Here is a 24,254-nt window from a genome sequence, read left to right on the forward strand (position 1 = left end):
TGAGGCTCGGAATAGAGAGTAAATGAATCTTTATCTCCATATGGCGATACATATGCTTTGGAAGTTTACATTAAGAGAATGATGATGTGTATATCATCATTACCATTATCAGCAGGACAGCCAACGTATGTTATTATTATGAACAGAGAATATCTCACCCAAACATCGTTAAGAGGCTGTCATTTTCAGTTGGAAAGGTGAAATCTGTGGTTAAATGATGCTAACGTTTAATAGTTTCTCCAGTTTTACAATTTTTTAGATGCCCTGGAGGGTTTTACAAAATAAAGTAATGATGATGAGATAACCTACATAAAGGCCGCATGTGTACGTCCCGCTGTTATCTGTGAAGCGTTCCGACAGCAGATCCGTTTCTCAGCCGGAGAAAAAAAACATCACAACAACTTTTCATTGACTCTATTCAATGGGAAAAGATACAAGAAATGGGAACCAAGAAAAAGAGGTATAGAAATAATAATAAATATGTCAATGTGTTTTTACCACAAAAGCATAGACATATTTTAAAGTATTTTACCAGGAGAGTTACATCTAAAGTTTTCTAAATATGCCCTGAGCTACAGATATGTTATTTTACAAAGCAATATGGTAGAAATTGTATCACTTTTAGAAGGATGAACAATTGAAGCCAACCTACCACACATCAAACTTGCAACCCTGAAGTTTGAAGAAGTAGCTCAGGTGGTATTTAAACCACCTCAGCTGTCAACATCCAAATGACACATGTTAGCTATGTAGCTTTCTGACATCATCTTATTTAACTGAATTCAACTTTTTACACAAACTCATAATATACCTTAACCCTCTTTTATGATTGTGCTAAATAGTTCAACAAATAAATGGTAACTCCGGGTTTCTTACCCTAAATTGAACGAAGGTGTCTACAATCTACTGAATATTTATGTTTTTTGCAATAATGTTACGAATTCTTCAACACATCAATTTATTTTCCTCCTGTCCCCTCCTTTTTTGACTCCTTCGTAGAGGTTTTTCATCATTCTCTTATCATTTTTTTTGACAAAGAATTATATTTTGAGATATTTTACTTTGGTGCCTTTGACAACTTTAACATATGCTCTTCTCCAGTCTAGCATGGAATGTCACGGGCTGAAGGTCAACTGCAGAGATTTCTGAATTGCCTTAAACTAGAACTGGAATGGGTTTTGTTTTGGCTTAACCCAGCTTACCAAAACATAAAGAGTAAAGAGTCTTAATTATGTTACAATCTACATTGTGTATATACTGTATCTTGTAGCTGTGCTGCAGTTCTCAATAGATGTCTATGTGCACATTGCCGTAGACATGGAAGTAATGTGGGTTTTTTTTACACACTTTTAATACATTATTCACCCCAGTAAGTGCTTCATTAGAGTTTGTTGGATTGGAAGAAAGAGGCCCTCTAACTTCCATAAAAGTGATATTTTGTTACTGTATTTTTTATTTTGGTGATACCTTTGTAAGTAAACTTGTAGATGTGCAAACTGGCAATACCAATTAAGTATACAGAGTCAATGTTAGTAATCCCATGTCTACAATGCCCAATATATTTAAATAGATTTTATAGTCACTAGAACCACTACAGCTTAATGTAGTGGTTCTGGTGTCTATAGCTTGCTCCTGCATGCTGAGCACTGTAAACATTGCCTTTTTAGATAAAAGTAATTGTTTACATTGCTGCCTAGTAACACCTCTAGTGGAAGTCACTCAGACGGCCTATAGAGGTGCTTCCTATCTCAATGCTGCAGAGAACGCAGCACCTACGTTTAGCGCCTCCACGGTCTACATGGAGACGCTGAATGCTCCCCATAGATGAAATGATATGTGTCATTTTTCTGTGCATGCTCAATAGCCTCCCAATGCTTTCCATTGGGAAAGCATTGGATTGGCTGAGACGCAACGAATCTGGTGTGGCGATGGAGAAAAGGTAAATAAAACTCCTTTTATCTCCAATCTGAGGGGGGCCAGGGACCTAAATAGGTAGTTCAACACTATAGTGTTCCTTTAACATCTAGCAGAGAGCATAGATGTTTATGTAAATTACATAAGTACCAACTTACCACCCCGGTTTACAGTCGATTTAGACAAATCTTCCTTTTCCTTCAATAGTTGTCTCTTCAAAACAGGAAATATTTCTTAAATGAAAATGAGCTTTACATCTTCAGCCTAGCTGTCACTTGTATGTTGCATTGTTTCTCATGTACAAGCTAATGTTAGATTAGAAATTGTGTGCCAATGTATCCATGCAACATTACTAATGATGTCAGAGCAATTTATATACTTGCCAACACTTTCAAACAGATTTCAAGACAATCATATCTAATCCTGCCATCGGGTGTCTGTTGAGTCGTGTTGTGAGAAGGCAGCAGAAACTCATGCTGGACAGATTTAGTGCTGGACTTCTGCAGAAGAACAGGCGTTAGGATTGCTTTAGACCTTGAGAAATAAGCAGTACTGGCACATATAAAAGAGAACGCAGCCTATTACATGTTTAAAAATCAGCAGAAGTTTAAAATATGGATAAAACTGAACAGAATGAAATACAATTCTAATTTAGAAAAAATATAAAAACAAGATTGGGAGAAAAATGTTTTTTTAAAACGATCCTATTAAAAACAAACAAAATAAAAAAACTTGTGCAGATTGTCACTGAAAGATCACACGTTGTAGTAAGCCTGTGACAGTGTAAATAGTAGAGACAAACACTAAAGTAACCATTGGGCTACAACTACAGTGTCTAAAAATTTAGTCTAGGGCTGATTTGAATAAAATGATGACTGCAGGCAGACAGAGGCATATTACTAATACCAATTACAACAATGTTCTGATGAACCTTGCATTCATTATATTATATTTATCTTCATCGCCTACTTCTAGTGATGTCATTGCTGTCACTCTGCAGCCGATGATAAGTACTCCTGGCTCACCCCTGATGCGCAGGCATAATTATTTCATTAGTACTTAAAGCAGGTACGAGCCTTGATTCACACCAAACAGGGACATCTTGTTTGCCTTTGCAGATGTGTTTTTACTTAGCTAATGCTTTGACTGTTTGTACGTAATTTTTATAACAAGCATATATCCGAGGTTATTTAAGGCGGTGGAAAACAACAAAAACACATATATAAAAAGTCACAAAACTTTAAAGATAACCTATGCATTTTTTTTTACATTTAAAGATAGTTTTTTTTTAAGTAAATTGATCATAGAATATTTGATATGTTGTACCATATGCTAATATATCACTTTGAACGTTTGTAAATTACATAGACATATATTTGAAAATAATATACATGTGTTTTGGTAGTGATTAATTATCTCATACGAGTCAGAGCTACTGTGTTTCCAGATTATTTTTTTAGATAATAGTTGGCATGTCTGTTTGGAACACTAACAGCAGCCGGATCTATAGCTGGATAAAGGACAGTCACTGATTCTAGAACACTGATTATTTTTTTAAGTACAGTCAGGTCCATAAATATTGGGACATCGACACAATTCTAATCTTTTTGGCTCTATACAACAACACAATGGCTTTGAAATGAAACAAACAAGATGTGCTTTAACTGCAGACTTTTAGCTTTAATTTGAGGGTATTTACATCCAAATCAGGTGAACGGTGTAAGAATTACAACAGTTTGTATACGTGCCTCCCACTTTTTAAGGGACCAAAAGTAATGGGACAGATTAACAGTCATAAATCAAACTTTCACTTTTTAATACATGGTTGCAAATCCTTTGCAGTCAATTACAGCCTGAAGTCTGGAACGCATAGACATCACCAGACGCTGGGTTTCATCCCTGGTGATGCTCTGCCAGGCCTCTACTGCAACTATCTTCAGTTCCTGCTTGTTCTTGGGGCATTTTCCCTTCAGTTTTGTCTTCATCAAGTGAAATGCATGCTCAATCGGATTCAGGTCAGGTGATTCACTTGGCCATTGCATAACATTCCACTTCTTTCCTTTAAAAAACTCTTTGGTTGCTTTTGCAGTATGCTTCGAATCATTGTCCATCTGCACTGTGAAGCGCCGTCCAATGAGTTCTGAAGCATTTGGCTGAATATGAGCAGATAATATTGCCCGAAACACTTCAGAATTCATCCTGCTGCTTTTGTCAGCAGTCACATCATCAATCAATACAAGAGAACAAGTTCCATTGGCAGCCATACATGACCACGCCATGACACTACCACCACCATGCTTCACTGATGAGGGGGTATGCTTTGGATCATGAGCAGTTCCTTTTCTTCTCCATACTCTTCTCTTCCCATCACTCTGGTACAAGTTGATCTTGGTCTCATCTGTCCATAGGATGTTGTTCCAGAACTGTGAAGGCTTTTTTAGATCTTGTTTGGCAAACTCTAATCTGGCCTTCCTGTTTTTGAGGCTCACCAATGGTTTACATCTTGTGGTGAACCCTCTGTATTCACTCTGGTGATGTTTTCTCTTGATTGTTGACTTTGACACACATACACCTACCTCCTGGAGAGTGTTCTTGATCTGGCCAACTGTTGTGAAGGGTGTTTTCTTCACCAGGGAAAGAATTCTTCGGTCATCCACCACAGTTGAGTATAGAGCCAAAATGATTAGAATTGTGTCGATGTCCCAGTATTTATGGACCTGACTGTATGTAATTGGAAAAGGCTAGAGGAGGGAATTAAAACCCCATTCTATTTAGAATTTAATGGCTATTGCCTTTAAACATTTGTATAGTGAAATACAAGTGCTACGGAATCTGTTGTCGCTAAATAAATGGCAATAATAATAATATCAATATATGGTCAACCAAATTAATTAAGTAGTTAAGTAATTATACAACATTTATTAATGGACTTCCTGCCAAACTTTCAATTTTTTCCCTTTATAATTATTATATAAAATACCAGTCATATTTTGCCCTTAACATCATGCATTTATTATAACCATAACCCATTAAACCATAATCTATTATAATCAGGATAACTCAGCTGTCCATCCATGAGTCTGAGACATAACTGGAGGAATTATTAGGTAAAGTCCAAAATTAGAAACAATTATAGGAAATTATAGGAAAAGTAAATGTGCTTTTTTTGCCACATAAACTTCACAGATCTGCTTGTGGACGATCCTTCTAATGTGGTGCATGTGATATATGGGTTTGACAGAGAGCAGTTGCTGGAGCCGTGACTTGTGACATCATATATCCCTGCTTCGTTCATAATTGTAATCTGCACAGTGTGACAGAGCATTCACACAGATATCTCCATCCCAAAGAGATGCAGACTCTGCTTCCAATAACTCCACTGCCACCAGTAACACTGGCATGTGTGTTAAATAATAACTTGAGTACACTCTCTTCATAGCCCTACAGCTAACCGAACAGCCCTCTAATACGCCATACAGCCACAGATATTGTAGTGTCAGGGAAAATATCAGTGGGTCATGCCAGGCCTGGGGATTGTAGAAATGTTGCCTGTGCACAGACAGTTAGGCTACCACACTACTTACATAAATCTTTCATTTAATATGGCCACATAAATACAGTTCTTTTCACGGATTGGTGTCTGAAGTTGTCTTTAGGGAATGTGACACTACCAACAATGTTTAGGTTCCTCACTCACGAATTGATTGGTATTTTTGTATTTTGGCAATTTGTTTTTAGAGTCAGTTGTGCAAATAAAATACTTCATTATTTAAGTAAATCAATTTTGGAAATTACAATCTCATTTCTGATATGTATCAACATATGAATGACTACCGATGAGCCGTTAACGATGTTGAAGCACTCGCAATCCCACTATTCATATACTTTTTAACACCACAGGCGAATAACAACAGAGCTCTTAGCAGCTCAATAAAGTGTGAGTTGGCCCTCTATGCACTTTATAGAAATATTATATCTATTGTTACATTTTGCACTATTTGTTGTTCCTCTTTTTTCTTTTGAGGTTATTAAGAGCCAACAAACATCAGTGTACATCAATTCGATAGAGGTGTATGTAAATATTAATATTTATACCAACACGATATTGTGATATACTTTCTCACCCTTCTCTGGCGCGGTTTATCACTTTGTTTGTTTCTACTTGTATTATTTGTGGAGTTTTTGGGAACCCTCGCGGATTCACTGCTGCCCCCTTATATATTTTTGTAGCGAGCACTTATTTACTGTCTTTTCTATCATGCATGTATTAAGTCATCATTATGATAAAGAATATACAAAGATTACATTTTTAACTAAAAAGCTTATTAAATACATACCATAAACTGACTGATTACATAGACCTCCTTAAATTTGGGGGGAAAAAAGATAACTGTTTTTTTTCTTGTTATATTATATCTTTTCTTTTGTCATAAACAGGAAGATGATGATCTCTCTCTTTGAAGAGTGGGAGAGAGGAGGAGGGGGGTGCAGAGAGTGAGGCTGGATTTAGACAATCAATAGCACTTCATAAATGGATGAATTTCCGAGATCCTTGAGAAAATAATTTGGTAAAAAAAGGTCTTGGTTTCCGTATAATCATAACAGTTCTTTTTTTCTATATACATCACATCTGCCCTGGCGAGATCTGTTTTTCTTTAGCTATAAAATCAGAGAATATGAGAAAATAATCTGCAAGAGATATACAGCAACCCCAGGCGATCATTTCGGCCTTCCATGGGTCTCGTCAGAGAGGGATTAGTCTGCTAGGTGGGATCAGTCTATTGTGCAATGGTATAGGTTCACTCTGTAATGGCACAAATGAGCAAAAAATATTTTCGGACCTGAGCGGGGATTTACAGAAGAGCAAGCTATTGATTTTCTCAAAGCTTTTGTCCATTCTCAGAGTTCTCATATTCTGTTTTTGGTTTTTTTCAGCTATACCTATATTGACTGCAAATGGTATGATTGAGCTTTGCTATGTTATCTTTTTCAGGGAAAGTAGTGGTAAGTGGTTTCTATCAGGAAGCCATGTTATTAGATTTACATGGCAAGCACTATACTTACAGCTTAATGTTGTGAAACTATCAGTATATGTCCATCATTCACTTATATTTTCATGAGTTTTTAGGAAATCCTTGGTGTTCAGTTTTCACCCTCTAACTTTATTTTAGATAAGCAGAGGCTAGTAATAAACACAGTTAATAAAAATTGATGGGAATATTTATTTCTTTATAAAATATTTCACCAGGAAGGATACATTGAGATTTCTCTCGTTTTTAAGTATGTCCTGGGTCCACAAAACATTGCATTGATACAATAGGCTACAATAAAATAAAAAAACAATATTACTAAACCATATATACAAAATTTAACATAGAACAGGTAAGGAATATATCATCAACAGGTACATTTTGTTTTGAGATATGTAGAGATTTTTGGCTTGGGAAGATTTGAAAGTGTGCGGGAGGTCGTTCCATAATTGTGGTGCTCTGTAGGAAAAGGAGGATCAAGCCGTTTTCATTTTGTATTGAGGTAGACAAAAAAAGTGCTGGTACTGAATCGGAGGTTATAGGAGGTGGGAACAGGCGAGTAGAGCATTTTGCTCAGGTAGGGTTGGAGCTTCCCAGAAAAACTCTTAAACACAAGGTTGGAAAGATGAATGGTGTGTCTGGATTCCAGCGTCACAATGGTGGGTAATTTAATTACATTGTAGCACAAAGCGGCAGAATGAGTTATACAATGTACAATGCACCGTTCCTATGGAACTTATTTCCCTCCTCCGTTAGATGCTCCCCCAGTCTCCACTCCTTCAAAAAATCATTAAAAACCCACTTCTTCATAAAAGCGTATCAATTAAACTATAAATAGCTCCCAACTGATTCCTCTCTTGCAACTGTCATTAGTCTAATACTATCCTTACCTTTTGTGTCACTTTACCCCACTCCCTCTAGCATGTAAGCTCATTGAGCAGGGCCCTCAACCCCTCTGTTCCTGTGTGTCCAACTTGTCTGGTAACAACTACATGTCTGTTCGTCCACCCACTGTAAAGTGCTGCGGAATTTGTTGGCGCTATATAAATAATAACATAATAATAATAATTATGCTTATTAAGGTGAGTTTGCGGTGCAGGTGCATATACTACATCCCCATAATCAATGATTGGCATCAGCATTTGCTGTACAATCTTTTCCTTTACTGTAGGGCTTAGGCAGGATTTGCTTCTGTACAGGGCACCTAGTTTTGGATAAAGTTTTGATATATATGAATATATAAAATAATTAAAATAATAATATCAGCCACCTCGTCTCTCATTTATCCAATGTAAAATATATATCAAGTAATAGAATATGTATATTCAAAAATGTTTACTATACACATACATAAACAAAATAAAGCAATATAACTAATTCACACTATCTCCTGGAATAATAATCAATAAGAAGGATAGCCTGCAACAAGGTATGAGAAAGTGCAAAAATACAAAAATGACAAACACTTAGTCCAAAAAGTACTACAGAGTCCCAACACAAAACCACAGCCCCAGATGGTCTTGAAGTGTTCCTGCTGTCACAAACCAAGTATAACCCAACCTTCCATGTATGGTTCCTTTACATTTCTTAGTGTTCTCCTCTTGTACAAGAGTATTTCTGGACGACATTAAGTTTGACAAACTGCACAAGTTCCTTAAAAAAGTGCTCCATGTATAAAGGTAGACAAAACACACAATTCTCAAAAAGTTCTCTGTGCTACCCAATTGCACTGTCAAATCCCTGGCTGATAGGGGACGTTTAAAGTTCACCCAAAGCATGTCTTGCATGTTCTTGCAGAATATTGGACAGTTGTTGATCCAGTCACACATAAATCCAGAAAGCAATCACACTCTTGCTAAAAATTGTTCTGTGCCAAAGATTGTAATGTACAAACCTGGCAAGATAGCTATTATGCACTTTGCACTTCAATCTGGATTATTACCAGCTCAACATATAAAGTGGCAATACACAAGCGTGCTTGCTATTGAGCCTAATGATGTCAACGCATTTTGTCCTCTATACAATTTTCTCAAGACAGAATAAACTAACAGAGGCAAGGCTGCTTAAAAGCAAATCCCATTAATCTATGAGGTGCACCCCACTCCTACATCTAACTCCTTAAAGGGAAACCCAACCAAATAAAAACTCGTAAATACTTATCGTGAAAGTAACCCTACTAAAAAGCAGTCATCTCAGTATACAAAAAAACATACATAGACATATAAAACAATATATATATATATATATATATATATATATATATATATATATATATATATATATATGTATATATACTTACTAAAATAAAATACTTCATTCAGTCCTTTTGGCACTAGGGTTTCCAATCAAAGAATCCATTTTGTTTCCATGGACAGTAGTTTCCCAAATCCTATCTGCTTTGCTGCCCCCTTGAGCAATTTGTTCAATCCACATAACCGTCAAACAGTTAAGACGAAGATACCTCCTAAAATGTACAGATGCTGGTGTATTTAATTCCTAGTTAAAATAGAACTGCGTTGTTCCCCAAACCTTTACTTCAGAAATCTATTGACTTGGTCTCCGTACTGCATACCATAGCCACATTCTACAATATACACCAGCCATCTACTTACACAAAATAATCTATTGGACCACAAAAATCGTAGATCACTAAATTGTTTTGTTTTATTTCTGTGTGTGAAATAAACATTTTTGAATACGCATGGGCTAGTCACACAGAGAACATGCGAGCATAGTGTTCTTAAAACTGGTAGGGAACCTTGCAATGTGCACATAAATGCGTGCTTGCAATAAAATTAGCGATATGGGTTGAGATAATTCAAATATCCCTTTAATTAAGACTTATGAATTTCATCAAACTGATACTTAACCTTTGTAGGCTTTATTAGCCCCCCTCCTGGTATACTAAAATAAGTGGCTCCTTCTTGGCTACCTGTCAATCATTATAATAACCCCTGCCCTTTGTACATGGCAGCATAGAGAGCATAGAAAGAGGACGACAAATAGAAAGAGTATTTCTTTCAATGTTATGAGTGCCTGCCCGTGCCAGGACTGAACTAGATTATGATTTGCTAAATCGTCAATATATATTTAATAGAAGTTAGCCATCACATGAAAAACATTAGCACAAATAGTTTACAATTTTCAAATGTGTAATTTGCAGAGAAGTAGTGGTTCCCATTTATTGTCATGGTGGTATTGCTATTGTGACGGTTATATCTAAAGCGAGATTGTCCTGCCTTTGCTAACGGGATTCTGTATTTTTTTTTGTCATCTTTTTCTGTGTTGACGGAATGATCTTGATTGTTTTGATTACAAATAATAAGCACCCCCAAATTGGGTTTGCGTGAAGAATTAATCTAGTCTCTGTTTATATGTATGTATAGATGCTTTTTTCTTCTTCTTCTTCTTCTTCTTCATCTTCTTCTTCTCAATAGTTTATTTTATTTTCTGGCAGCTTTGATGCCATATTTTCTACGTATTTTCTCAGTCAACAGTTTTATTGCTGTTTATCCTCCTCGTATTTCCTCCGTGGCTCCGAGGCATGGTCTGTCTCCGAGATGCATTGCTTGGGCAGCGCGGCCCGAGTCCCTTGGAGGCTATTTAGGAATAATAGTCAAATGGCAACGGTCCTTACAGAGCTAGTGTGCAGAAAAAGCAGGTCATTTTCCGAGGCAGTATTGGTGGCAAATCACTCATTAAAATCATGCCATATTAGAGCAGTGTAATGAATAAGCCTTCCCCTCAGAATAGATGCTCGTAAAGAATAAAAGACCCTTTGCACCTTCGGTTCAATCCATTAACCTGGATTTTGTGATAATCACTGTTCAGGAGCTTTCACATCACAGCTAAGCTGTCAAGAGCTTTTAGCCTGGATGCAGTACTACACGAACACAGCATGTCAGCCTATTCCATAGATTAGTGATTAGTATAATCTTTCTCATAGGGCAGGTTAGAGACCTTTTTAGTTTCAACCACATACACAAAATTTTAAAATACAGCTAATTTGTTGGATATTATTAACCTCTTCAGGACAAGTGACACTCTATGCTGTCATAGCAGAAAGCATTCAGTATATTGCACCAAAACAAGTTCAGTATATTTATGTATTTGTTTGTTTATGCCAAAACATACAAACATAAACACAAAATTGTTGTTTTTATTTTTTGGGGGGGGTCGGGGGGGCATTTAAAGCCCATACAAGCAAGATGCAAGATGGTTAATGGGCACATCTTTGTCTTTATAATTATACGTAATTGGGTAGGATTATTTGCTTATTTTCAGTTATTTAATTATTAGCTGGCCAGAGGATTGGGAATACAAATATAAATACCGTCATTTGGACCATGGAATTGGCATCCTCTGGTCCTATATGAGGAGAGTTAGGTTATGATGTTAGGGTGCAGGGTTCTAGTCTTTGTACATTAGAGACAATGGTACAATGTTGTAATTACTTTATTACCCTCCCCACATACACAGAGGGAAGAAGTGTGAGCCCTCTGGAGGGAAATTACTCTTTAAAATCTTGCTAGCTTCCTTCTTTCTCTGTTTATGCTATATATTACTGTCTTTAGGCCAATTTTATCCCATGCAGAAACAACAATCCAGTTATGACATGGAAAGAAATGAATGGCCACATAGATTAAACAGGTCATATTATGCTCTCTATTAGCCAGGCTAGAGTTATTAGCTTAATTAATTAGTGTATAAACAGCAAAGATAGAAAACAGACATTTGGTCCATATCCGGTGCTCACAAGTTCATTAGTTAGTGCTTGAAAGATAATATACATATAAACATACAGTTGTAATTAAAATTATTCAACTCCCATTAAAAATCAGGGTTATTGTCAACATTTACGGACTTTCAGCTGTTTGCAGTGAACAAATCAAAGGAAAGCAATTGAAATAGCTCAGCACAACAAATGCTTCAAGTGGTTTCCCCAAATTCAACTTATATGGACTTCTCCAGTCTCAAAATTATTCAACCCCTTCATGACAAGCATCTTTAGTACTTAGCAGAGCACCTTTTTGCTGTTATGACCTGCTGGAAACAAGATGCATAGCCAGACATCAGCTTCTGGCAGCGTTCCTGACGAATCTTAGCTCATTGCTAATGAGCAATGGCCTTCAGTTCAGTAATATTCTTGAGTTTGCGTGTTGCAACCGCCTTCTTCAAATCCCACCAGAGATTTTCTATGGGGTTCAAGTCAGGTGACTGCAATGGCCACTGTAGAATTTACCAGTACTTCTTCTGCAACCAAGCCATGGTAGTAATTGAGTTATGCTTGGGTTTATTGTCTTGTTAGAAGGTCCAATGACACCCAAGCTTCAGCTTCCTCACATACGGCATGACATTTTTTCCTAGCATTTCCCGATACTTCAATTAATCCATCTTGCCTTCCAAATGCTGCAGGTTTCCAGTGTCAGAAGATGCAAAGCAGCCCCAGAGCATCACAAGCCACCACTATGCTTAACTGTAGGCACATTGTTCTTTTTTCAACATATGCTTCATTCCTCTTCCACCAGACATACTGCTGAATCATTGAGCCAAAAAGTTCAGAAAAAAATGAATCCCAAAACTTCAGTGGCTTATTTATATGATTTTGAGCGTATTGGAGCTGACTTGTCTTGTGCTTATGGGTCAGTAGTAGTTTACGTCTTGGAGTTCTGGCATGGAAACCTTCTGCATTTAGTACGTGCCTTACTGTGCAACAGGCACTGAAACCTCAGTGCCTGTTGCCACCAAGTCTTGCTGCAGGTGTTTTGTAGTCATGCACGGCTTTTTCTCAACCTGCCTTCTTAGAAATCTGGTCGCAGCCATTGATAGATTACTTTTTCAGTTTTTTTCCAGGTAGTGTAACCACTATTACTTCAACTTTGAACTTTCAAGACTTTCAAAGCATTTGCTTTCTTTTTGTATCCTGTTCCTTGTTTGTGAAGGGTGATGATCTCTTCTCTTACTTTAGTGGACCATTCTTTTGACTTAGCCATGTTTCCAACATTCTGTCAAACATGACATTCAACAAACCCCAACCCAGTTCAGGTATTTCAAATGTTCCAGCTCAAACATACCTGGTGCAACTAATAAAGCCCTTGATACATTGCATGAGGTGTGCTTGAGACAACCTCTGTTTTTCATATTTGTGCTGTTGTGAGGGATTCTATTCAGGGGTTGAATAGTCTTGAGACTGGAGAAGTCATTATGAGTTACATTTTCAGTTGAATTTGGGGAAACCACTTAAAGTATTTGCTGTGTTCATCTTTTTCAATTGCTTTTGTTTGATTTGCTCATTGCAACCAGCTGAAAGTCTGTTCATTTTGACAATAGACCTGATTTTCAATTGAGGTTGAATAATTTTGATTACAACTGTATATACGTACATATATCATATTTAATATTATTATTCCTGTCATAAAATGGTCCGGTTAGGTTTTTCTCTCTTTTTTGTTCCACCCTGCAGCCTCAGCAATAGGATGGTAAATCTCACGACTTTGGAATGTACGTGTCAACTTATCCCGGTGTTCTGTTTTATATGACGGTCATTGAAATTTAAGCATGACATCCCTTTAAATTCTCCAAGTATTAACTTTAAAATCCCTATTGTTACTTTTTTGTTTCAACCCCCATTATCTCCTTCAACATGTAAGTACAAAGGCCATCTCCCTTAGCCCTATGTATAAAAGAAAAACAAATCCTAGATTATTATCTCACTGTACAGTTCTGTATTCCTTTGTACTGTATGTCTAATGATATTTTATACTGTCTGTAATCCTTTACTTACTCATAGTCACTGGTCTTTGCAAGGCTCCTGAATAAAGGCTCTTTATAGGTAGGATTACCAGAGATCCACCATGTGTTCCGGGACACATATAATTTTGTAATATTTATGAAAATGCAAGAAAATTGTTGCCCTGCACTATGTAGAATGCATATTCATCGCCCAATTACTTAATCTTATACATTTTCTTCTGAATTCTACATACTACAGGGCAACCTTTTTCATCTGCTGCCCATCAATATGTATACATAATATGTGTCACTGAAAAAAATGTGGATATGGTAAACACCTATCCATGAGAAATTTTGTGAGATGCTTTCATGCCGTACATGGTGAGGCCCAGTTATTATTATATTTTTTTCATTATAAAACAGCTATCTTGCCAAACAAGGTCAATGAAACCTTAGAGCAGGGTTCTCCAAACTCTGACCATCCAGATGTTGCTGAACTAATCCCGTGATTCTTTTAATGAAATCGATAGCCAGAGAATTATGGGAGTTATAGTTCAGCAACGTCTGGAGGGCCACAGTATAGAGAACACTGCATTAGAGTTACAGTCATCAGTATTACTAAATGCTACCATGCAGAGAAACCCAGCTGTGAACGCTTTCTCCAAACCACTGACATTGTCCTAGAGCTCCACAGTATTTGCTTGTTATCGTTTGCACTGCATGACTACTCATTATTACCAATGGGATATATGTGAATTAACGGGACTCTCCGGAGTCTAATAATGCAGGTGCTCACATAGAATTTTCATACAGTCTCCCACCTAATCATTGTTTTCTTAATGCAGTCCTGGATATTCTGGGTAGAATGAGAGAGACACCTCAATGTACTTTTGTTGGTTAAACATTTTTTTGAAATAGATAAATAGGGTTTTTGTTTCTCGCTCTCAGGCTAAATGGCTGTAGGAGCAATGTTTTTTTTTTTCTAAAGCAATTTAAACATCGACTGGCCACCAAACAAAATGTACCTCAGTTTTGGTTTGACTTCAGTTATAGATTTCCTCCCTGTGGTCAGGCTTCTATAAACCTTCAATTTAACACAGCCAAGATTCTCTTTTAATTGAGGAAGTACTTAAAAAAGGCACCACTATTTCACAACCTTTATAGCCCATAAACATAAAATGTTGGTAATACATCTATTTGCACCATCTGTACACAATTTGACATTTATAAGGTGACAAAAAAATCTGAAAAGAAAAACAACTGACCTTGGTTAGTACCTTCACTTTTAAAGTAGTGTTGGTATGGGGGAACCTGTGTGCTGTTATAGCTGCATTTATTTATTATTCATGTTGTGGTTAATGGTGTTTTATTTACATCCCTTAACTGTTTTTCTGTAGCATTTATTGAGTTTTTCAACACACACACACACACACACATATAGAAACAGCAAAGGGAAGTCAAGCAACAATCACAGTTTTTTAAGCACCTTCATAATAAATTAAAGGTTGCGTTGGATTCTGTTACTATGACAACATATTTTTTTATGCCAAAACCACTGTGAGGTCATATATCATGTGACACAGAAAGCAGAAGGAAAAGCTGGGTGGATGGACAGCAGTAAAACAGAAGATGACAGCAGGATTTGTAGATATGTGCTACTTAGGAGGATAAGGCTCTGAGAGTGGTAGATACACTGCTTTATTCTGGTACAATTTATTCTTATTTGGTGATCAGGTAAACAAACTAATTATTTTTGATAAGTACAACAAACAGATGAGTCAGATAATATATAAAGGGGTGTGTTAAAGGATTACCAATATTAGAAATATTTATTTGAGATGTTGCTCAATGGGTTTTGTCAAGAATTGTCAAAGGTACTCAAGAAGGTAGGTTATTATGCAGATTGGAGTGACCCTTTAATTATATAATAAATTGTAGTGAAATAGAAAAGCAAATTTAAGCCAAAATTAGAAACATGGAAAGTTTTAGATGAAATCATAATCTGCCCTGGAAATTGTAAGGAAATGAGGAGATAATTGTAAAATATTAGATTAAAATAGTCACTCTCGTAGATTGCATTAGAATTTTTTTTCGCATTTTGGCCATGTTGAACTACAGTCTATAACAACCCTGACATTACGTCACAGTGTTCATTTAGTGAATGACCCTGTGCTTATTATAGCCTGCATACCAGGGCTATTATCTGCAATCAATATGAAATGCCCCCTTGTAGAAGACCTATCACCACAATTTTCACATCACTTGAAAGTGGGTTTTCCTCCATCTCTCTGCTTTGGGTTAAAAATAACACAGTCAACATGCAACATAATTAACACTTACATTTTAACACAAGGGATGCTGCCTTTGAGATCTGAAGGTTAGATTGATTATGTAAATGTTAAATGTAATTATTGTGGGCACAGCCTCGGGGAGCCACATATATAGTAATTTCACTAACTGTTTCACTGCTACAAGGTGTTCGGTTAAATGATTGAGTGTAAATAGAATCTTTATACCCATCTGATTGCACAAAACCTGTAATTCAATCCTTCAATATATCAATTAATATCATGCAGAAACAACTCATGACTAACACATTCATTTTACCATGGATGGAAACCTCTAACTAATCCATATGGAAAAGGAAATATAACTTAGAATGAAATTGGGCCATTGGAGTTGGAGTTAGGTGGATCCACTGTTGGAGAATACATTCCGAGCTGCTGTCATGACAATTTGAATCAGTTTGACATAGTTGGGAAGGTGAATGGAAAAAATTACGAAAGAGGCCGTCTATAGCACTAGTGTTACTATAAACCCTATAGGAGGATAGAGGTAGAGGGCATCTTTAAATGGTGGAACTCCCATGGCATGTGTGAACTGACTTTGATCTGCTGGCAGAAAGGACAGTTAAATCAATCAAGCTATTCATGCCATATAATGTAGCTGCTGATATTTATAGGACTTGCAGGGACGCTCTGGGCACTGCCTCTTCTCCCCAACCCCTCTCTGTTGGCGTTCCCCAAGGTTCTGTCCTTGGTCCCCTACTGTTCCCCATCTATAGTGCCTCCCTTGGTAAACTCATCAGCTCCTTTGGCTTCCATTATCATTTATAAGCAGATGACACACAAATTTACCTGTCCTCTCCTGATCTTTCTCTGCCCATCTTGATTCATGTCTCTGACTGCCTCTTCGCTATTTCCAACTGGATGGCTGCTCACTTCCTTAAACTTAACCTGCTCAAAACAGAACTTCTGGTCTTTGCTCCCTCAAGTGTTGCTACTTCCTTGTCTCCCTCCCTCCAAGTCAACTGCGCCACCATCACCTCTACCTCACAGGCTCGCTGCCTAGGTGTGCTCTTTGACTCTGACCCTTCCTTCACCCCTCATGTCCGGTTGATCGCCAAATCCTGCCGCTTCCATGTCAAAAACATAGCTCGCATCCGCCCCTATTTAACACCAGACGCGGCTAAGGTGCTGGTCCATGCCGTTGTGCTTTCTCGTCTTGACTACTGCAATCCCCTTCTCAGTGGTCTTACGTGTACCCAGATTGCACCACTGCAATCTATAATGAATGCCGCGGCAAGGCTCATTTTCCTGTCCGCCAGCACCTCACACGCCTCCCCCCTCTGTCAGTCCCTACATTGGCTTCCATTTAGATAAAGGGCTCAATTTAACATTCTGGTGCTTGCTTACAAGTCCCTATATAATGCTGCTCCAACCTACCTATCCTCCTTAATACACAAGTATGTCTCGTTGAGGCCCCTGCGTTCAGCCGAAGATCTACGTCTATCCTCTATCCTTACTCCCACATCTGTTGCTCGCCTCCAAGACTTCTCCAGGGCTGCACTTTTTCTGTGGAACCCCCTTCCCTTCTCAGTTAGACTTTCACCCAGTCTCCACACCTTCAAAAAATCTTTGAAAACACACTTCTTCAGGAAAGCATATCATTTAAACTGTTAGCGGGTTTTTATTCATTCATTCTCCCCCCCACATGACTCCTCTCCTGCAACTGTCAAAAATAACCTAATACTTTTCTAGCAACCTATTTTATTACCCCTACCTATACCTTTTGTGTCACTATACTCCACTCCCTCTAGCATGTAAGCTCTTTAAGCAGAGCCCTCAACCCTTCTGTTCCAGTGCGTCCATTTGTCTGGTTACAATTACGTGTCCGTAAGTCCACCCATTGTACTGCGCTACGGAATTTGCTGCCGCTGTATAAATAATACAATAATAATATAACCACTTCATATCATCAAAGTTGTTATGGTGCCTGGAGTTCCATGGCGCCACTCTACTGTTAATTGCTTAACAGTTTTCGATCAGTTTAAGACTGAATGAAGGTCTCAGACCATCTAAAGCCTGGCCCTTCTTTGCTGCTAGAGCTAATGCTTTTTCAATAGTGAGACCAGCAATAAGCGACAGTGATGACTATTGATTTCACCCATCTTGGTATGAATCTACATGGCTAATGTAACGTTACACTCTGCCTTAGCTATACCGTAGCAGCAGTGTGGATCCACGGGTACTTGGAGATTCTCATTCAGTGTTAAAACTTTAAAACTGTTTAACTGGTTTCACACAGAAAAGGGGGACGACTAAGGGGACGACTAAGGGAACTCCAGTCACCATTATAAATACATCAATGATATGAAGTGGTTATGGTGTCTAGAGTGTTCCTTCAAAGACTACTACACAAGTATTACTTTTATTGACTTGAGTTGTCGTGTTATTTCTTCCTTTTAGGAACAGAAAAGATAGTTACCGTTTTTTTATCCGTTTCTCTAAATTCCAACGAGCTAAGCTTAGGATGAGCTCTGCTTGGCTCCGTGGTTTTCCTTGAGTTGTTATCTTTCCCAACTGGTCATTATAAACCCTAGGAAATATCCTTAAGTTACGTCTCATTAATTCTCTATGTATGTGTTAAAACATAATGAAAGGAAAGGTTGTTTTTTTAACATTTTCTCTGAATGTGCCACAGGAAGCTAAGCGCAGGACTTGTTCTGTTCTGCAATATACAGAGATAAGTAATGTTATTATAGTAACAGATAATCTGCCATGATTAAAACCATGCATTGTGTTCAGTTCGTTTGTGAACTGACATTTTTTTTTCTTTAATATAATTATGGCGCTTTGTTCTCCATATACGTTGGTTGATCTAGTCGGTGCGACACAGAAATAAAATAAACAATAATTTAAAAAATATATATTTAACAATACAATGAAGGTTAACTAAAGGTTAAGGTCTCAAAGCATTGGCAGACATATGCAGATTGGTTTTCTTTGTTTGTAGGGAAGACTAATTTATATAAAACATAGAGGATACATATAGTATTGCTCTGCATTTGGTATGACAGAGAATAATGTGATTAAATGGGCCCTACAGGCAGGAATGAATCATCCGTTTTATATAAGTAATGCTTAAATGTGTAGTTGCTGCGATAAATGACCAGGATATCTTAACTCAATTAGGATCCTCTAATAACTTTCTTTTGCAAGTACTAACCTCATTCCATGAATTTCTGCACAGCAGGGCTTTAAAGGGGAACAGTTACGTCTCTGAAAATTGCACCATTGATTAAACCATTGAAAATCACCCGTAATTTGTATTAACTTTTTTTCATGTGATGCTCTGTGTTGTTTTGCATTTTAAGATGGAGGCTCCCAGTTGCAGTATAGAAAGGTGATGTATTAATATTAAAATTCCTGGGAAGTGACACTTCTCCTTTAATGGGAGAACATGAGAACCATGGGAATTGTAGTTTTCTTTATCAGTTTCTTATCAAAGCTAACCTTAAATGCCCAGAAACATGATGTGCTTCCTCTAAAGTGCTTTATGTGTCTGTAGTGTCTCTTTAAGAAAATGGTCCTAAGCAATACAAGGCTGTTCCATTCCCAAAGTATAATAAGATTTTTCATGCCGTAGTCCACTTTGACATGTGAAGCCAATATTAGAGCCTACTAAGACTTCGATTTAATAAAGTTTACAAGTGATTCAATACTGTTAGAACAACTTTATAAATTATGTATCTACAGAAATCATCATTAAAGTCCATGGGAATCTTTGTAGAAAAATTATTTGAAATCTTTTTTTGCACTTTTTGATCCATTTTAGCAACATTTCTGTACAGTTCTTAAAATGTATGTTTTGCGAGGCTCAGTAAAACATGTGCAGTGTGCTCAAGTCAGCCGACATATTTGCTTCTTTCAACACACTTACCATTAGGTGTGCATTTTTTTTCTTCCAGAAACTCAAATGATCTGAATCCTGAAGAATACAGTCTGGAAGTAGAACCGTGTTTGTCCCTCGATCAGTTCACAGACCAAAAGCTGATTCCCGACCTAGTGAAGAGAGTAAGTAGAAAACACAGCAACTGAATCAGCCTTTAAACACAAGATGACAATATAAATTCTTAAGTGCAAACAAGCGTATACCTAAAACGAACACATTAAAATAATTGTAATGAATATAATTTGCATTGGAATTAACTTCTAATAAATGTTAACATGATAGCATTATTTCCAAAATGCGACAATAATATTGGTACCAGCCTCATTGTTAACAAATATCCCCATTGAGAAGCTTTTCTCTTTATGGCAATGTCCGCCTTTATAATTTGTATAGATTTCTATTACGTACCTGAAACGAACACTATTATCCAATCATTAGTGCATGACTAGTCCAGTTTTATAGCTTTTAATTCATAATATAGTTTATATTTCGGTGGAGATTTAACATGTGTAGCATACTATCCATGTCAAATCATTTTATGTGTATATTATAAATTCATATTTACTTAGATCATTACTTAACGAGTAATAGATTAACTCTTCTCTGTTCTTTAGAAAGTTGTTACACATGAGTGAGTATGCTTTCACAAAAACTACTAACAATATGGCCCTGTTTTATAAACCTCCAAAAAACAATACTACTACAAAGCAATGCAAGATGGCCCGAAAAAAATAAAAGAATGTATAAACGTATATATATAAAATGTATATATGAATAAACATTCCTCTCTGCTCCAGCACTGCTCTTAACCTGGCAAAGAAATTAAATTATCGACTTGTCTTATGAATATCCTCCACTTTACTGCACAGGGGTTTGAGAAAGATGGGGGTTAGGCATCAAACCTTTTAAATGAATAATTTGGCAAATCGGGGTTAATGGGGACTCCCATATGTATTTTAGTAAGGCAGTTACGGGATTCATGTGAATCCCTGCTGTTTAATAATGTTATTTTAATATGTTTTTATACATGTACTGTATGTGTATGTGCTGAAAGCCTTGCACAGTTCTTTTCATATTAAGTTAGTATAGGGTCATGTCTAGAGGCTCGGATTGCTGTGTCTAACAGAGTCTAATTCTCTTTTTTAAATTGTTTTATAATTGCCTTTTCTTTGGTTCTAGAGACCGTTATTTAACAGAAAAGATAGTTATTGCAAAGTAGTTTTTTTTTACCAGTCAGTCTGACACCTGACACTCTGATAGTTTACCATGAGTACAATAGTTAACGCTGCATTTAAAACCGAAAATGAACATTGGGTAAGAAAAAAACGACATGTTTGTATTTTGCTAGGATAGAATAAATGGAACACGGTAATTATGTAAATATAGATTATATAGATTTTATTATGGTATTATAGAACAGCAGTCAATACACCTATCTCCAAAGTGCCCCAGGTTCAGTAAGCAATCACAAATTCAGCGTCTTGTCCTGCATTCTTGGGATCGTACCGGGCGCTCTGCGCCTGGGGGCACCAGACAATAGTCCCAGGAAAGCACAAAGCATCATTAGACAAACTTGCTGTGCTATGTGTATTCAGGGCATGGAGCCGATGGGCAGATCACTTTACAAACACTTTGTCGGGACGGTTTATTCACGAAAGCAAACTTAAAAACAAAATGGAAAAATTAAGGCTAAAATAGACTTAACTAGCTGAGTTGGATGATATCCAGGTCAACAAGTTTGATTTTAATTTGCTACAATTTGGCATTTAGTTAATAAAGTCATAAATATTGCGTCACTATAATATATTTATTAAAAATACACACACAAAAAAAACTACATAAAAATAAGCATGCACATAATGTTTCCTAGCTGCCGTAAAATAAAAATTATCACTTGGGCTGAATTTTTCTTTTGCTTTGGCTGGAGCATTTAACAACTTATATGGCAGGCTTTGGTTTCATATTAGAGCCACTTATGTCTGCGAGGGGCTAGGGTTGCCCTTACGTGAACCTGTGTAAAGTCATATCAGTAAGGATTACTGTATCTGGATTCTGTTCTTATTATCATTGTCCTGATTTAACAAATACGCACTGTGCAGCACAGCTTTGCAGTTCATTTTGCTTTCATATGTCTAGCGATATAGCAAATTCAATTTTCCATTCTGACAAATATTTTAATCCTCAAAGCCAAAAGAATAATAGAACAAAAGTTAGGTCCTCGGCAAATAAAAAAAAAATCATAAGCCATGTACCGAAATAAAGGTTGATATAATGGCTTTTGGAGTTTTATAGTCCTCACATTTTTTTCTGTGAACTAAAGGGTGAAATAATACACCCACTCACTGCAATTTACACACAACCAGACCCACATACAGATACAGATGCCAGACACAAACACACAAAGTCAGACACACATACAGATACACACACATGCATACATAGGCAAATTGAAATACAAATACAGACTGCCAGACACATACACACGTAGTCAGACACACATACAGATACACACACAGACATACATAGCCAAATTGGAATACAAATACACACTGCCAGACACAAACACTCATAGTCAAACACACATACAGATATACACACATACATACATAGCCAAATTGGAATACAAATACACACTGCCAGACACAAACACACATAGTCAGACACACATACAGATATACACACATAAATACATAGCCAAATTGGAATACAAATACACCTTGCCAGACACAAACACACATAATCAGACACACATACAGATATACACACATACATACATACATAGCCAAATTGAAATACAAATACACACTGCCAGACACATACACACATAGTCAGACACACATACAGATACACACACAGACATACACAGCCAAATTGGAATACAGATACAGACTGCCAGACACAAACACACATAGTCAGACACACATACAGATACACACACATACATACATAGCCAAATTGGAGTACAGATACCCACCGCCAGACACAAACACACATAGTCGGATACACATACAGAATCACTGCCACATATACCTATACAGAGCCATACACACTGCCAGATACACTGCCACACTTACACACATACATACATACATACATACAGCCGGATACACTGCCATACACACACACATAACCAGATACACATACACTGCCACACACAGATACATTTGACACACACACACTCCACTTTTGTTAGATATGGTTGCTAAATTTATTGCATTATAACTGCGATAAGTCATTGAGAGTTCTTGGGCATTGTCTAAAGTAGTTTATTAACCTTCTGGTGCCAGGGTAAAATAAGAAACTGTCGTTGTCAGGATACATGCTGATAACGTTTCAGCCACTCCATGTTGTCTTTGATAAATTTGTGGTTGTTTTGATAAAGACTTATAGCGTGGTCGAAACTTTATCATCACTTATTCTGACTCCGATTAAGGTCTGCATTTCGATTGGTTTGACACAGAATGATAGTCGAGTGCCTGTGGTTTGAGATAAAGCTGACATGAAGGGTAAAGCTAATGTGGAGATTAAATTTTGACTAGCCATACCAACTCATACCATCTGATTAACACTATAGTATTATCATGAACAGCAGTCCAACTGATTCAGACTAGAGTTTAGAACTGAACAGTAGGAGAGCTTAAAGGTAATCCAGACACCATAACCACTTCAATAATATTAAGTTATTATGGTGCCTAGAGTGTCCCTCTAATGAGTGACTTAAAAGGTGTCTTGTTACAGAAAAACAAAGGACAGTGGCTGATAATGTCACAGTTTGACCTTGTACAATATAACAAATTGTTTGAGTATATCTATTAGTATTACTCTATGTATTTAAAGCCAGCTCCTGCGGTGAGATTACTTATTTATAATTTTATATTAGTCATCGAGATACAGTTGGATTTATAAAGCATTAAAAAATATATATTTTCTTTAAATAAAATTGCTGCTTACAGATTATTCGAACACTCCTGAGTAAGAAACAAAGGATTTTCTGTACATTATAATGATACTGTGTAGCAATTAGAAGGTACAGGCACTTAACATAAATGTTAACAATTATCTGCCTTAATTTAGAAGCACAGCTTTGTATTGTTTTCATACCCATAAGAATGATATAACTGCATAATATGTGACGGTGCCACTGTAACCTGTTCAGTGCCGGAGGCAGGGAACATACATTGATCATTTCTTTGGTATTCAAGTGGTTAATGCACCATAGTTTGCGTTAATTATGCAGCACAGTGTTAGGGTCTTGCTGTAGGTGCAGGGTTTGGAGTGGGCACATGTTTAATTCTGCAGGTTTGGGGCTATTACTGTGGGTACAGGGTTAATACAGCACGCGTG

The 24,254-nt window shown here is 37.0% G+C and overlaps 1 protein-coding gene across 1 annotated transcript in view; it reads left to right on the plus strand.

Moving 5' to 3' along the window:
- Window positions 1-24,254, plus strand: part of RFTN1 (raftlin, lipid raft linker 1) — a 359,175-nt gene that overhangs the window by 169,097 nt on the left and 165,824 nt on the right. The window contains exon 4 of the mRNA XM_063452313.1: window positions 19,927-20,032. Within this exon, the coding sequence (XP_063308383.1) occupies window positions 19,927-20,032 (106 nt within the window). The remainder of the gene's footprint in view (window positions 1-19,926; window positions 20,033-24,254) is intronic.

This window comes from Pelobates fuscus, chromosome 4, assembly GCF_036172605.1.
Source record: "Pelobates fuscus isolate aPelFus1 chromosome 4, aPelFus1.pri, whole genome shotgun sequence".
Lineage (NCBI taxonomy): Eukaryota > Metazoa > Chordata > Amphibia > Anura > Pelobatidae > Pelobates > Pelobates fuscus.